General features: G+C 42.7%; 1 protein-coding gene across 4 annotated transcripts in view; it reads right to left on the bottom strand.

The window, feature by feature from the left end:
- Positions 1-16,544, bottom strand: part of PLA2G12A (phospholipase A2 group XIIA) — a 41,578-nt gene that overhangs the window by 19,825 nt on the left and 5,209 nt on the right. For 2 of the 4 annotated variants that reach the window (XM_040476293.1, XM_040476358.1), the window contains exons 2-3: positions 5,318-5,394; positions 3,988-4,153 (exon numbers count right to left, since the gene is read on the bottom strand). In XM_040476293.1, coding sequence (XP_040332227.1) covers positions 3,988-4,153; positions 5,318-5,394 — 243 coding nt within the window. Of the gene's footprint in view, positions 1-983; positions 989-1,473; positions 1,906-3,987; positions 4,154-5,317; positions 5,395-16,544 lie in introns of those variants that run through there. The other 2 variants (XM_040476350.1, XM_040476345.1) reach the window with 2 other exon arrangements.

The following is a 16,544-nucleotide window of genomic DNA, read 5'->3' as shown; positions in this document are numbered from 1 at the left end:
CTTCTCCTGGAGCTGCCTTCTCTGACATTCCAAGCAGTTCATCTTAATAACTCTGACCACAGGTTACCCAAAAGTTATATATGGCTTGGGATCGTAGGCTAGGGAGAGTCAACAGCCGGTGGTAAGCAAAGAGGCATAGAGGAATACAGCTGGGCTTTCCAAAGGGTAGAAAGCTTTCAACACACACAGACATTTTCAGAGGTAGTTAAGGGTCTGGGATTTGCTTTTAAACATCTGCTAACAATTTTCAATGTAAATAAGAAATCTACAAAAGATAGCTCTTTGTATCTTGCTTTACCATCTGTTTTGACTCCACAGTTAAAGACTTAAATTTTTTTTTCAAAAACAATGTTTAGTAATAAGACTGCTATTAGGAAAAGGTTACTGTCTTAAAAATATACCTGAATCTACTATGAGGACCAAGTGCTAAGGAATAAACACCAAAGCAGGGCAGCATATAATGCTCTAATGTGTATGTGAAGCACCTTTTCATTTGTCTCATTAAATTCATGTTTTCTTCAATTTAGCCAAAGGTTATAGCAAAATATGGTATTTCTCATATGAATAGTTCATAAAATGGGAGTGGCTGGGCATCTGAATTTTGTTCATGTCACCTTCTAGGCACATTACATAATACTTAGTTATCCTGGTTTTGCTCCCCAAGAGGCCACCAATTTTACAAGAAAAAGAGACATGGAAACCTTGTCCTTGTAACCAGTCTTGTCATTAATAGAAGTGAGACTTCTCATACGTGGATCTTGAGAAACTTAACAGAAGACCATGGGGGAAGGAAAGGGGGAAAAATAGTTGCAGACAGAGAGGGAGGCAAACCATAGGAGACTCTTAGATACAGAGAACAAACTGAGGGTTGATGGAGGGGTGGGGGAGAGGGGAAAATGGTGATGGGCATTGAGGAGGGCACTTGGGATGAGCACTGGGTATTGTATTTTAAGTGATGAACCACGGGAATCTACCCCAAAAACCAAGAGCACACTTTACACACTGTATGTTAGCCAATTTGACAATAAATTACATTAAAATAAAATAATAGAAGTGAGACTTATTCATATGCTCAATGGGCTACAAGAAAACAGCATATCATGTGTTAATTAAAACAGAGAAAAATAAAGTCAGATCCTTCCAAGCATAAAATGTATATTTAAAATTTTGTAATAAACATATATTTCTAAGTGAAGATTTCCCCGTATTTTCAAAAATTTTTTTTTCAACGTTTATTTATTTTTGGGACAGAGAGAGACAGAGCATGAACGGGGGAGGGGCAGAGAGAGAGGGAGACACAGAATCGGAAACAGGCTCCAGGCTCTGAGCCATCAGCCCAGAGCCCGACGCGGGGCTCGAACTCACGGCCCGCGAGATCGTGACCTGGCTGAAGTCGGACGCTTAACCGACTGCGCCACCCAGGCGCCCCTTCCCCGTATTTTCAAATAAGATAATGCTGAACACACATTGTAATCCATTTTACATGTGACTTCATTGTTTTGGTAAACACAGTTGTGAAAACTGAGTTACAGACTCCTTCTTTTAAAATATTCTCCCCTTAACACACACCTTTTTCTGAGATCGGTCAAGACAACTTGGCACACTAAGGCAGCAATGTCCAGGAAGATCACCTCCCCCACTTTTTGCTTTAGTTTGAATGTCAAAATAAATCTTAAAATAATCCTTTCACAAAAGTAAGGCAGCTTTATGCTGTAAAACATTATTTCTTTGTCAAAGGTTAGATTCTTCTGTCCCCTTCTGCTGTCACCGCCTGTCAGCATCTTCTTTAAAGATCACTTTTTTCTTCGTAGCGGCACCTACATGCGGCTCGTTGGCTGTCCAGGTATGGTTTGCAGCCTAAATGTATAACACTATCAAACAAGAGCTCCACTGCTGTTTCACACGCTGTGAAGTAAGAAAGCACCGTGACCACAAGGCAACCGCAAAGCACTGCTCTCCCCTCACATACATTACACGTTAGCATGATGTCAAGCACACCTTTGGTGGGCACTTAACATATGTTATGTCACCCTCACCCTCACCCTCGCCAGCCAGAGCGCCTACATACAGACTGCCGGGGTCAGCACCTTTAGCATGTATCTGCTTTGTTTGCTCGCAAATGTTCGGTTTTTTACGTACTCGGCAAACAAGTCTCTCTGAATGGTACTGATTAGTTCATCACTGTTAATTTTCCTTTTATCTGAAAAATACCACGATTAAAGATGCCTTGGAACACTCAAGTTTGCATTTCAATAAAAGATTTTTAGGTGTAGAAGAAATAAAGGTTAAAAACAGAGAAACCTCAAAACATTTAATTATGGCCAATGACTTCTAAGAACTGATCACACATCATTGAAGATGCTTAACGTAAATGGACCCCAGTCTTTCTCTCTCTCTTTCTCATTATCCAAATTTGGCTTGGGAAAGGAAACAGAGGAATCAAAAAGGTTTTTCCTCTGGCAGAGTTTAAAATTTTTTTTTAGGGAAAAAAAAAGGTAATATGGGGTGCTTGGGTGGCTCAGTCGGTTAAGCATCCGACTCTTAATTTCGGCTCAGGTCATGATCTCACCACTCATGAATTTGAGCCCTGTGTTGGAGCCTAACAGGGCAGAGCCTGCTTGGGATTCTCTGTCTCTCCCTCTCTCTCTGATCCTCCCATGCGCTCACTCTCTCTCAAAATAAATAAATAAACTTAAAAAAAAAAAATAGACTTACTTTTCTTATTCTCAGAGGCCTAGAGCAGCCAGATTAGATTATCTTAACACACTCCACTTACAGAGACATAGCACAGAGTGGCTTTTAATTGTCCAATCTTCCAATTTCAAATACTCATGTTAAGGAAGAAACTATTCATTGCAAAATCTTGACATTCTCAAAGTTCTCCAAAAGGCTATGTCATTAAGGAACACAACTACTACAGAAGTGTCAAGGCTATAATTATTAAATAGGGCATTGCAGGGAAATTGGTTGCATCATTTGGCCACACTCGTAGGTCCTTAGATCAGAAGACAGGAAATACATCCATGCATGCTTCAGCCATACAACTAGGTTACCTTAGCCGAAAGCATGCAAGGGCATTCAGAGGCTGGAAGTTCAAGCTGCACCTGGAGCAGAGATTTCTTTCTTGACAGTTATTACTAGCAATTCAGAATCAGACCTACAACAGGACACTGTCTGGGGAATACTGTAGCAGCCAGAATGCAAGTTTAGAATTGGAAGTATGCAACTTGGGACACGTTACTTCTTTCCGAACCTGTTTCCTTCCTTGAAAAATGGGTATGACACTACCTACTTGTTTGGGTTTTGTGGACATTGAGGAAAACCTATCTAAGAGATCTAGCATGGTATCTTATGAAAAATGCTTCTTAAAAGTTAGTTTCCTGTCCTGCCCCTTCTCTTCTGATTTCAACGTATGGTAAATAATTCGGCTGGACGGTGAAGAGATTTTGTAACTTCTAGTATTTGTACAGTGACTTGTATTTCCACTGATATTTCATTTTATACTTATGATGACTCTGTGAGGTGGGTATTCATGTTATTTTATAAATGAGAATACTGAAGTACCTTTACTCTTTGCTGGTTTTGCTTTGTGTCCCTTCACTGTGAGTACGACTATATGCTGAATCTTGTCAGTCCTCCTAGCAAACCTGGGAGTGGTTTTGGGGACCCTCCTAACAGAGATACATATGAAGGGACAGAGTTAAGGCTCAAATCTTGTAGAACTTCCGACTCCAAATACAACGTGTTATACTCTTAAAATCACTGGATCCAGGGTTTCAAACTTTAGACTCTAGAGAATTACAGATATACTACTGGACACAGACCTTGGATGCATTCTTCTCTGCCTCGTACACCCCACTCCCAAGGTTTCTTAACACTTTTTGCTTCCACGACTATAACTCATTTGAGATGACAAAACCAATGACTCCTCACCCCAAAAAACTGAAGGGGCTGTGTCACGATAGATAAAGTAACACACATCCTTACCCTGAACATGCTGAGCCAGCCCGAGTGTCTTCTGCACGTTCCGGCAGATCTTAGAGAGGCAATACTGGAATTCCTCATCACAGTCATTCTTGCTTTTGCCACAGGTCTCGTAGCACCTGTCGTGCTGGTTGCAGCACTTTGTCAGGGAAGGGATGCCAATATTGAGCTGAAAGAGGCATTTGGATGGATTATTGTTGATGAAATTCAAAACTCCTCTGCCGAAGCACTGCATTCAAATAGACTTAGAAATCAAGGACAATGACTGCTGCATAATTTCTAAAATCCATTTCCGTCTACAAATATTTTCCGTGTTATTTCTACATCTCCCCATTACTCACCCGCACCCACCCATGTTCTCTCCCTCTCAGCCATGCCTCAAACTTCCTATTTTGCAATATTCACAGTTATCTGCTGGTAACAAACGTAACTTCCAGTTGTCCAAAACACCAAACAAAGTTTTAAAAACAGAAAGGTCAGGCCAAGACCTAAGATTGATTTAGGGATATTCCAAAGTATTTTGTACCTCTCCCCCTATAAAATGTTCTTTATCTAGAATATCACTGAAAACTTTTAAGCTCCTACGACTCATATTTTACGTTATCATGGTTCAGTCTTTGAGCGTTAATCCACTCCCTAAAGATACTGTTCCTTCGAATCTGTAACTTATCTTTAACTGATTTAAATAACTACATGCAAAAATCTTGTGTCTAGGAATCAGTCATGTTTTCCCACAAAAGCTATCCCACTTCACCTAGTTTTAATAGAGTATAAATAGGCTTTATTTATACTTTTTCATCCTAAGGAGCATTCCTTCAATACTCCAAACTTTAAAAAAAAAATGTTTTTTTAATCTTTATTTTTGAGAGAGAGAGGGACAGAGTGTGAGTGAGGGAGGGGCAGAGAGAGAGGGAGACACAGAATCCGAAGCAGGCTCCAGGCTCTGAGCTGTCAGCACAGAGCCCGACATGGGGCTCGGGCTCACGAACCGTGAGATCATGACCTGAGCTGAAGTCGAGTGCCCAACTGACTGCACCACCCAGGCGCTCCTTCTATACTCTAAACTTTTAAACTATGTGTGTGACACAAGGAAATATCATTTCAACAGAACATCTACAAGATTAAAAAATAAAACATGAATTTTAGTCCATTTAGTTTTATCAGAACTTATTAAATGTTTTAGCTATAAAAGAATATAATAAATCTAATTACCATTACAATAAGCAAAATTATTTGTGAACCTGAGAACATACTGACAGTCTTGCATTATTAAGAGTACTTGCATAGCCTACCAATCATAAAACTTATCAAATAAGAAAATAATAATATTTACGTGAACACCAAACAGTGGAGAGCCACATCCATTAGGCGGGGAGGGTTTATACCCATAACGTGGGAAAGGCTTAGATCCTATAAAATAGAAATGGTATCATAATTAATTTTCAAATATGATAGAAAATATATATGCAAAAAGGTCTATGATGTGCTATGCTAGCCTTGGAAATATTTAATATTTAAATTTTTTTTCAATGTTTACTCATTTTTTTGAGAGACAGAGTGCAAGCAGGGGAGGGGCAGAGAGAGAGGGAGGCACAGAATCCAAAGCGGGCTCCAGGCTCTAAGCTGTCAGCGCAGAGCCTGACGCAGGGCTCAAACTCACAAACTCATGAACTCATGATCATGACCTAAGCCAAAGCTGGACACTTAACCAACTGAGCCACCCAGGTGCCCTGGAAATATTTAATATTTAGATACTGACATAAGTGACTGTCTTTATTCTAAGCCTAACCATACAAAAGCTTACTGTGGACTTCAGGAAATTTCAGAGGTTACTTGCCAGATTGGGCCCATATATATGACAGATAAATCCACCCTGTTTCCCTGTATATTCTAACACTTACATTTTTGGTTAAAACCTTATAGGGCAAGAACGGTATACTCCCAAACTTCAGTTAATACTTCACTGCACACAAACCTCAATAACCATTAACTCACTAGTTTACTCACAGAGCTTGAAGCTGAGGAAGATGAGGTCATCCAATGAACATTACCTTAATGCCATTATAAGACATTACAGGACCACACATTCTAGCCTGCACTCCAGCCAACCATTTCACAAATATACCCCTTTTCCAGCTAAGGAAAAATATCAGGAATAAAGATTGCTTGGTGAACCATATTACTACAGTTCTATTCTCCCTAACAGCACAAGTAACAAGGAGAAAGATGACTTTATCACAGCAATCTTAAATGCTGCAAAATATATCACAAATACCTCGCATGTAATATAGAAATGATTCCAATATACCCAACAGTCACCTAACTTTCTCTTGCAGGTTTCTCACAATCTTCCTACAGTGTCAAGAAATAGCCTATCCTATTGTGGAATAGCACTAACTGTTAAATTCTTTCCTGTTTCCTGTAAATTCTACCTATAAACAATCCTCTACCACCTGGGAAAAACAAAACAAGCCAGATTGTCTATCTTACATCATAATCCTTCCAACATTTGGGACTACCATTTATCTTTAATTCTAAAAGCAAAACATCCCCAGTTATTCCAAACACTTCCCCATAATTGCTTACTTAAGAGAGACACAAAGTATCCACCAACTCTCATTCAACTAATATTTATTACTAGAAGACTTAAATAAAGATAAGTTTACTCTCCAAAAGTAAAGGGAGGGGTAAAAAAGCAACCCTTCCAGTAATCAGCCATCAAAATAAATAACTCCCTCAAAGTAAGGATCTTTTTTTTTTTTTTCAACGTTTATTTTATTTTTGGGACAGAGAGAGACAGAGCATGAACGGGCGAGGGGCAGAGAGAGAGGGAGACACAGAATCGGAAACAGGCTCCAGGCTCTGAGCCATCAGCCCAGAGCCTGACGCGGGGCTCGAACCCACGGACCGCGAGATCGTGACCTGGCTGAAGTCGGACGCTTAACCGACTGCGCCACCCAGGCGCCCCCCTCAAAGTAAGGATCTAAAAATGGTTTGAGTTGCTAAGACTCACATGCTTGACTGAGGTGACAAAGAAGTAGAGCCTGAAGAGAGTATAAGCTCATGAAGATATAAAGCTTTAGCTTAGCCTGCCCCACTCAGTCTGAAGAACAGTATGTACAAAGAGAACAGTTATGACCGATCGAGGAACCAGGAGGCCAATGACAGAAGTTGGTCTTGTTTCTCCAGCACTGTCCAAGAAGGATGGTTGTTTCTGGGCCCTTGGAAAATGAAGGAACACACCTCATGCTGTCAGGGACGAGTCACTGTGATCCTTCAACTCCTACTTTTAGTCTTTCATTCTTAAGAAAACTATTAATGATTTGGCTATCCCCTGAAAGGGCCCACAGAGGGAGGATATACTAACCACTTGGAAGTCTTAATGGGCACCTCAAACTTAAAATGTACTTCCTGACATTCATCCCCAAACCTGCTCCATCCACAGTTCCCTCTTGTCAAGTAAAAGACTCCAAACTTCCTGGTGCTCAGGAAAAAAACCTTAGCCATTTCTGACTCTCTCATTTTCTTATATCCCACATCCATGTCAACAGCATGTCCTGTTTGACTCTACCTTCAAAATATTCAGAATCTGGGGCACCTGGGTGGCTCAGTCGGTTAAGCATCTGACTTCAGCTCAGGTCATGATCTCACACTATGTGAGTTCGAGCCCCGCGTTGGGCTCTGTGCTGACAGCTCAGCTCTTGGAGCCCGCTTCAGATTCTGTGTCTCCCCCTCTCTCTGCTCCTCTCCTGCTCATGCTCTGTCTCTCTCTGTCTCAAAAATAAATAAAAACATTAAAAAAAAATATTCAGAATCTGATCACTCCTTACCACCTCCACTGCTACCATCCTGCTTCAAGCCACGATGGATTACTGCCATAACCTCCTAATGTCTCCCTACTTTGCTCTCCCCACCCCACCCCATCTCCAACTATAGTCTATTCTCAACACTGAACCTGAGTGATCCTATTAAAATATTAGATCAAGTCTTTCCTCTGCTCAAACCCCTCCAAGGGCTTCTCATCTTATTCAGAATAAAAGCTAAAATCCTTTCAATGCCTATAAATTCTGTATAGTTGGCTACACACACACCATGACTTCTCTGACCTCATCTCCTTACTATTCTCTCTCCTCTCCCTTTCTTCCACACTTCATTCCATCACCTATGACCTCTCTGTGGTTCCACACACACTCCAGGTCTACTCCGGCCTTCATGCCATTGACCCTGCTGTTCTATGAGGATGCTCTTTTTCCTCATATCTACAGTTATTCCTTCACTTTCTCAGCAAGGCCTTCTGTGACCATACCATTTGCAGCACGCATATCCTTTAAACATACTATATCATTAATCTACTTATTATCTGTCCCTCCCCATACTAAAATATTAACTCCTTTTAGGGCAAGAATTTTGTTTTGTACCTCCAAAGCCTAGAACAGTGCTGCTATATGGTTAGGTTCTCTATAAATATTTGTTGATGAATGAATGAATCAATCAATCAATGAGATGACTTGAAGGCAAATCCCCATGGAGCAGTTCTAATTATCCTTATAAATAAACTGGTACTGCTGCTTATCCTTCAGTCTCCTTTTAGTTTGGTGACCATTAATCAACCTCCAAAGACTGATCACTTCTAGTTTGTCACAGGTCTTTAAAATGTGCCATCTAGGGGCGCCTGGGTGGCGCAGTCGGTTAAGCGTCCGATTTCAGTCAGGTCACGATCTCGCGGTCCGTGAGTTTGAGCCCCGCGTCAGGCTCTGGGCTGATGGCTCAGAGCCTGGAGCCTGTTTCCGATTCTGTGTCTCCCTCTCTCTCTGCCCCTCGCCCGTTCATGCTCTGTCTCTCTCTGTCCCAAAAGTAAATAAACGTTGAAAAAAAATTAAAAAAATAAAATAAAAAAAATAAAATAAAATGTGCCATCTCAAACTGAACACTACTAGGTATGATGATGTATTAATACAGCCTAAGATAGTTAGCATATATTTTAGCTGTGTCTCAGTTGTAAGATACATCAGACAGTAGGAAAAAACAACCAGTTCTTTCTCAAATGAACTTTTTAATATCTCCTGCTAGACACTTAGCACTTCTACAGTTTAAATTTTGAGTCTAAGTATTAAATCATGAATCTCTTGTTAGATCATTTTTCAGGACTGTTCACATTTTTTTAACTTTATTTTTTGAGAGAGACAGAGAGAGCGGGAGAGAGAGGGAATCCCAAGCAGGCTCTGCACTGTTAGCGCAGAGCCCAATGTGGGGCTTACATTCACAAACCATGAGATCATGTCCTGAGCCGAAACCAAGAGTGGGACACTTAACCGACTGAGCCACCCAGGTGCCCCTGTTCAACACATTTTAAATTTAGAGGTGTCTACCCAGTGTTGCTGCTCCCAGATATTCACAGATATGAGACACAGATATTAACCAGGGCAGAGGTCTGCTACACCCTGTCATAGATAAGCCCTCTCTATAAGCAGCCATGAAGTCATTAACCCAACCTTTTGGGTAGACTACTCAACCAGTTGTGACCTCATCTAAATCAAGTTTTCGCCAACCTACATTTCTCATGAGAGTATCATGAGAAACTAGCCATTTGATCTATGGTTTTCTTTGTCTTAACACATGAGAACTCTTTTCACTGAGTGGATGGAGGCTAGCTCAGCATCACATTCTTGGGGAAGCCATTCTATTTCCTTGAAGCTTCATCATGATGCTCTCTGTCAGGGGTTTTAACAACCAACTGTTCAGGGGAACCTGGGTGGCTCAGTCGGTTAAGTGTCCACCTTATACCTCAGGTCATAATCTCCGGGTCATGAGATCAAGCCCCATATCAAGCTCCCTGCTCATTTTTTTTTTAAGTTTATTAATTTTGAGAGAGAGAGAGAGAGAGAGAGAGAGAGAGCAAGCAGAGGAGGGGTAGAGAGGGAGAGAGAAAATCCAAGCAGGCTCTGCACTGCCAGCACAGAGCCCCACACGGGGCTTGAACTCATGAACCATGAGATCATGACCTGAACTGAAATCTAGAATCAGATGCTTAACTGACTAAGCCACCCAAGTGCCCCAGAAATGTTTCTCTCTTGATGCTTTGTTTTATCATCTGTGTGGACAGAAAAAATCTAAAGATTTGCCTGGACTGAGGTTATGATAGATCTTTTCTACATATTTTTAAAAAACTTGATGTAAATACTTCCAAATAGACCAATTTCCTTCCAACTTCCTGAAAGCCACTGAAGCAGATGACTTGTCATAAAGGGAAGGCTGTTGCAATCCCTATCAAAATAACACGAGCTTTCTTCATAGAGCCAGAACAAACAATCCTAAAATTTGTATGGAACCATAAAAGGCCCCAAATAGCCAAAGCAATGCTGGAAAACAAAAACAAAAACCAAAGCTAGAGGCATCACAATCCCAGACTTCAAGATCTATTACAAAGCTGTAATCATTATGGTATTGGCACAAAAACAGACACACAAATCAATGGAACAGAATAGAGAACCCAGAAATGGACCCACAAATGTATGGCCAACTAATCTTTGACAAAGCAGGAAAGAATATCCAACTTGCTGAATCTCTTCAGCAAGTGGTGCTGGGAAAACTGGACAGCGACAGGCAGAAGGAACCTGGACCACTTTCTTACACCATACACAAAAACAAACTCAAAATGGATGAAAGACCTAAACGTAAGACAGGGAGCCATCAAAATCCTCGAGGAGAAAGCAGGCAAAAACTTCTTTGACGTTGGCCACAGTAATTTCTTACTCAACACGTCTCCAGAGCAAAAATGAACTATTTGGGACCTCATCAAGATATTTCTGCAGGGTCAAAGAAACAATCAGCAAAACTAAAAGGCAACTGACAGAATGGGAGAAGACATTTGCAAATGATGTATCAGATAAAGGGTTAGTATCCACAATCTATAAAGAATTCATCAAATTCAACAACCCAAAAAACATATAATCCATGAAGAAATAGGCATAAACATGAATAGAAACTTCTCCAAAGAAGACATCCAGATGGTTAACAGACACATGAAAGAAATGCTCAACATCACTCATCATCAGGGAAAAACAAATCAAAACCACCATGAGGTACCACCTCACACCAGTCAGAACGGCTAAAATTAACAACTCAAGCAATAACAGATGCTGGTGAGGATGTGGAGAAAGAGGATCTCTTTTCACTGCTGGTGGGAATGCAAACTGGTGCAGTCACTCTAGAAAACAGTATGGAGATTCCTCAAAAAATTAAAAACAGAACTACTGTATGACCCAGCAATTGCACTACCAGGTATTTATCCAAGGGTGTGCTGTTCTGAAGGGGCAGATGCACCCCAATGTTTATAGTAGTGATATCAACAATAGCCAGAGTATGGAAAGAGCCCAAATGTCCATCGACGGATGAATGGATAAATAAGATGTGGTGTGTGTGTGTGTGTGTGTGTGTGTGTGTGTGTGTGTGTGTATATATATACACACACACAATGTAGTATTACTTGACAATCAAAAAGAATGAAATCCTGCCATCTGCAACTACGTGGATGGAACTGGAGGATATTATGCTAAGTGAAATTAGTCAGAGAAAGACAAATATCATATGACTTTATTCATATGATGAATTTAAGATACAAACAGATGAACATAAGGGAAGGGAAGCAAAAATAATTATAAAAATTATAAAAAATAATTTAAAAAATTATTATAAAAAATATAAATTATAAAAACAGTGAGGGAGACAAAACATAAGAGACTGTTAAATATATGGGGTGCCTGGGTGGCTCAGTCAGTTGAACGTCTGACTTCGGCTCAGGTCATGATCTCATGGTCTGTGGGTCTGAGCCCCGCGTCGGGCTCTGTGCTGACAGCTAAGAGCCTGGAGGCTGCTTCCGATCCTGTGTCTCCCTCTCTCTCTGCTCCTCCCCCACTCTCACTTTGTCTCACTCTGTCTCTCAAAAATAAATAAATGTGGGGCGCCTGGGTGGCGCAGTCGGTTAAGCGTCCGACTTCAGCCAGGTCACGATCTCGCGGTCTGTGAGTTCGAGCCCCGCGTCGGGCTCTGGGCTGATGGCTCAGAGCCTGGAGCCTGTTTCCGATTCTGTGTCTCCCTCTCTCTCTGCCCCTCGCCCGTTCATGCTCTGTCTCTCTCTGTCCCAAAAATAAATAAACGTTGAAAAAAAAATTAAAAAAAAAAAAAAATAAATGTAAACAAATTAAAAAAAAAGAGAGACTCTTAAATATAGAGAACAAACAGAGGGTTGCTGGAGTGGTTGTGGGAAGGGGGATGGGCTAATTGGATATGGGGCATTAAGGAATCTACTCCTGAAATCACTGTTGCACTATATGATAACTTGGATGTAAATTTAAAAATAATTAATTAATTAAAAAAAAAAAAAGAAAGAAAGGGAAGGCTGTTGGGTCAACCATCTCACCATTGCGCTCTATAGGAAACGCAGCGTAGAAATTCAAACATGTTTTCCCAAACAAATGAGATTTTAATTGGTGATTACTAATCTGCAGAAGGTCCTTGTGCTACTTTATTTTTTTTGTCCATTCACTCTCCTATTTTCCTCAAATCTCCAACACTTCTATTCCCATCTTCTCTCTCAGCTATGATGATCTTGATTCCTACCTCACGGAGAAAAACCGAGGCAATCAAAAGAGAACCTGGCCATCTATCCACCTAATCATCATCTGCGCCCATATCATCCACCTTTGTTCCTATTAAGAGAAAAATGTCCTCTGTGCTCTCGGCCAATCTATTTATATACTGGAACCCGCTCCTGTCACTTACCTAAGGACATGATACGAATAGGTCTCCTTCCTCTCTCCCGTTATCAGTGTTTTCACTCTCTACTGAATCATCCTCAAAAGTATACATATATATTATTATTTTTCCTAATGACCTAAAAACTTTTTTCCACGTCTGCCCTATTACAGTTAATGGTAACCCCATCCTTCCAGTTATCCAGGCCAAAAACTTTGGATTCATTTTTTATTCTATTCACACCTTCCTTCTGAGCCATCAGCAAATCCTTTAGGCTCTTCCTTCAAAATGTATCCAAAAATCCAACCACTTCTCACTATCTTTATTGCTACAAATCTGTACAAAACCACCATCGTCTTTTGTCTGAATTCCTGCACTTGTCACCCTGCCTCCATTCTTGCTTCCCACCTTCCTGGACCCTTTTTATCCTTTGCACAACAGTCAAAGGGATCCTGTTAAAACATAAATCACTGAATAAATTTACTTATTTGTAATTCTAAAACATTTTACAAGCCAATTTTGTTTTATATTTTTCAGAAGAAATCAGAAAGTTTTCTTCCTCAAATCTTTTCTGTCAGGGAGAAAAAAAAATTAAAAAACAAATAGCAACTCTCTAATTTGTTCTCCCAAATAACTTTACTTCAATCTCAATAAAGCCTTGTTCCCACACTAGGGAGGATGGCCAGAAGGGAGCAAGTCTCCATAACACCAATCTTTTTGATAAAACAAAGAAAACTGAATGCAACAAGTCTGTGTCCTTTAATCTGACCACCCTCTCCCTACTACTAAGTCTTTTTTTTTTTAAAGCTCTTTACCGCAACTATTAAACACCCCTGAATCACCATGCTCCCCTAGCTTTGGGATTTGTCTGTTTCTGTTTGGTTGTGATTTGGTCACCTGCATTCCAAAATACAGGAGAGGTTGAAACAGTGTTCTAGGAAGACTTCTCAGGTAACAGCAATTAAAGAACAATTTTCATTATGTTGGAATTATCAACATGGTGACTTGGAACTGAAAGGGCGGGCCTACGCCGGCCGACTCCATCTTGTTCTGTGTCCTTCACCTTGACCACACCTCCTCCCCTTGAGTAATACCCCCCTCACCTGCCTAACAGGACTCGGACCCTTCCCCAGGACCCTTCCCCAGCCAATCGGCTGAGGCCATAGCCATTACCTCACCAACTGCCCCTAGGCCCCAATAAAACCTTTGTCCTTTTGAAACTCGCTCTCTCTCCCCGGTATCTCACTGCTGCGTCGGTGCAGGTAGGGGACTGAGCTCGAGCTAGATCGAATAAAGGCTCTTTTGCTTTTGCATCAGACTCGGCTCCCTGGTGGTCTTTGGGGATCATGAATTCTGGGCATAACATTTGGGGGCTCATCCGGGATCCCCAAGACCCCCGAGGGACCCCTGACCCAGAGAGCCTGACTGGCGACGGTTAGTGTCTGTTTGTTCTGTCTTTTCTGTGTGAGCTCATTTCTGGAATTCTGGTAGTGCCCTACGCAGTCTAAGTGGACGCACTGGAGGACCACGGGCCAGGAGTTTCAGAAGACGTTCCGATCCTCCCTTCTGGAGGGACGTGGAATCCCCTCAAAGGTCTGAGACGAGGCGGGTCGCTCCCGCTGGTCGGCGTGAGGCCGTCGTCTTTGGAGGGACATGGAATCCCCTCATCGGTTTTGGAGGGACGTGGAATCCCCTCAAATGTCTAAGCCAGCTCTCAGTTTTGCTTCCATGGAGTTGAAAGACTTTCTAGGGGCCCTCTGTTCGTCTGTTTTTGTGTTTCTCTGTTTTGTTCTGTGGACTTACTGGACAGACGTTATGGGACAGACTCAGACTACTCCTCTAAGTATTATGATTGATCACTTTAAGGATGTGCGGGGAAGAGCTAACAACCTCAGTGTGGAAGTCCGAAAGGGTTGGTTGCAGTTTTTTTGTTCTAGCGAGTGGCCAACTTTCAATGTCGGATGGCCACCAGAGGGGACCTTCGACCTCCCTACCATCCACCAAGTCAGGAGTATCATCTCTCGGCCTAAGACGGGCCATCTTGATCAGCTCCCTTACGTTATCACTTGGCAGGACCTTGTAGAAGACCCACCCTCTTGGCTTAAGCCCTTCCTAGCCCCACTCCCTCCGGAGCCAAAACCCATTCTTGCTTTGCAGGGGACAAAGAAGAAGAAAAGTCTTACCCAGCCTTCAGCACCCCTCTACCCTGTCCTACAGGGGGGTACTGAAGAAGAATGAATTTTTCCTCCCCCGTATAACCCCTCTAGGATGCCGGAAGAACACCATCCTCCCCCTCCAGGGGAGGCAGACGCTGTTCCGAGAGCGGGAGGTGGAAACGCTCCAGTGGGAAGCCCGCCCTTTACCAGACAAAGGGCTCAGAGGGAGCAATCCGCCTCCGCCACCAACTCCACTATTCTGCCCTGCGAGCCACCGGACCCCCAGACGCGGAGGGGAATCAGCCCCATCACTATTGGCCTTTCGCCACTAGTGACCTCTACAATTGGAAAGCTCAGAATCCTAAGTTTTCCGAGAAACCGGCAGGGCTTATTGATTTATTAGACTCTGTTCTTTTTACCCATCAGCCCACGTGGGACGATTGCCAGCAGCTTTTGCAGGTCCTGATCACGACTGAAGAAAGAGAAAGAATCCTCAATGAGGCCCGAAAACTAGTTCCGGGTGCAGACGGGAATCCCACCACCAACCAGGCTCAGATAGATGCCTCCTTCCCCTTAACTCGGCCCCAGTGGGATTTCAACACGGCAGAAGGTAAGGAGAGGCTCCGGGTCTACCGCCAGACTCTAATGGGGGGGTCTCCGAATGGCTTCTAGAAAGCCAACCAATTTGGCCAAGGTAGGAAATGTACAACAGGGAAAAGATGAATCTCCAGCTGCCTTTTTAGAACGGATCATGGAGGCATTCCATACCTATACCCCCATGGATCCAGAGGCTCCGGAAAGCAAGGCAGCTGTTATCATGGCCTTTGTAAACCAATCGGCCATAGACATTAGGAGAAAATTACAGAAAATTGATAGACTAGGAGAAAAAAGTCTGCAGGACTTACTGGTGGTAGCCAAAAAGGTATATAATAACCAGGAGCCTCCTGAGGACAAGCAGGCTTGCGCCGTGGCGGCTGCCAGCAGTAAGCAGACTCGAGACCTGGCCAGAATACTAGTAGCTACCACTGCTGACTTCCCCGAGGAACGAGACCGCCGTCTCCGGCAGCTGGCAGACGACGCAAGAAAAGGTAAAGGAACCACCAAGGGGGGGAAGCAGAAGCTGCAGAAGGATCAGTGCGCATACTGCAAAGAGATAGGGCATTGGGCCCGAGATTGTCCAAAAAGGGCCAGCGGGAAGGGAAGCAAGACTGATCGAGTAAAAGTCCTAGAGCTAGATGAACTAAGTGATTAGGGGAGTCGAGTTCGGACCCTCTCCCCGAACCCAGGGTAACTCTTAAAGTGGAGGGGACCCCTATTGACTTCCTTGTCGACACCGGAGCACAACATTCGGTCCTCCGCACCCCACAAGGAAAACTAGCTAGCAAGAAGTCCTGGGTACAAGGGGCAACTGGTATGAGCCAGTATTCATGGACTACCCGAAGAACAGTAGATTTGGGAACGGGCCGGGTATCCCACTCCTTTATGGTAATACCAGAATGCCCCTACCCGATGTTAGGACGGGACTTACTGACCAAGATTGGAGCTCAGATAACTTTCAGACAAGGGGGGCCTCAGGTCACCAATGGCAAGGGCCACCCCATCCAGGTCCTGACCATGAAACTGGAGGATGAATACCTCCTCCACCAGGAG

Source organism: Herpailurus yagouaroundi, unplaced genomic scaffold (genome assembly GCF_014898765.1).
Source record: "Herpailurus yagouaroundi ecotype Mexico unplaced genomic scaffold, PumYag 28, whole genome shotgun sequence".
NCBI lineage: Eukaryota > Metazoa > Chordata > Mammalia > Carnivora > Felidae > Herpailurus > Herpailurus yagouaroundi.
The sequence above is the reverse complement of the archived record's forward strand: the minus strand, read 5'-3'. Positions and strand labels throughout refer to the sequence as shown.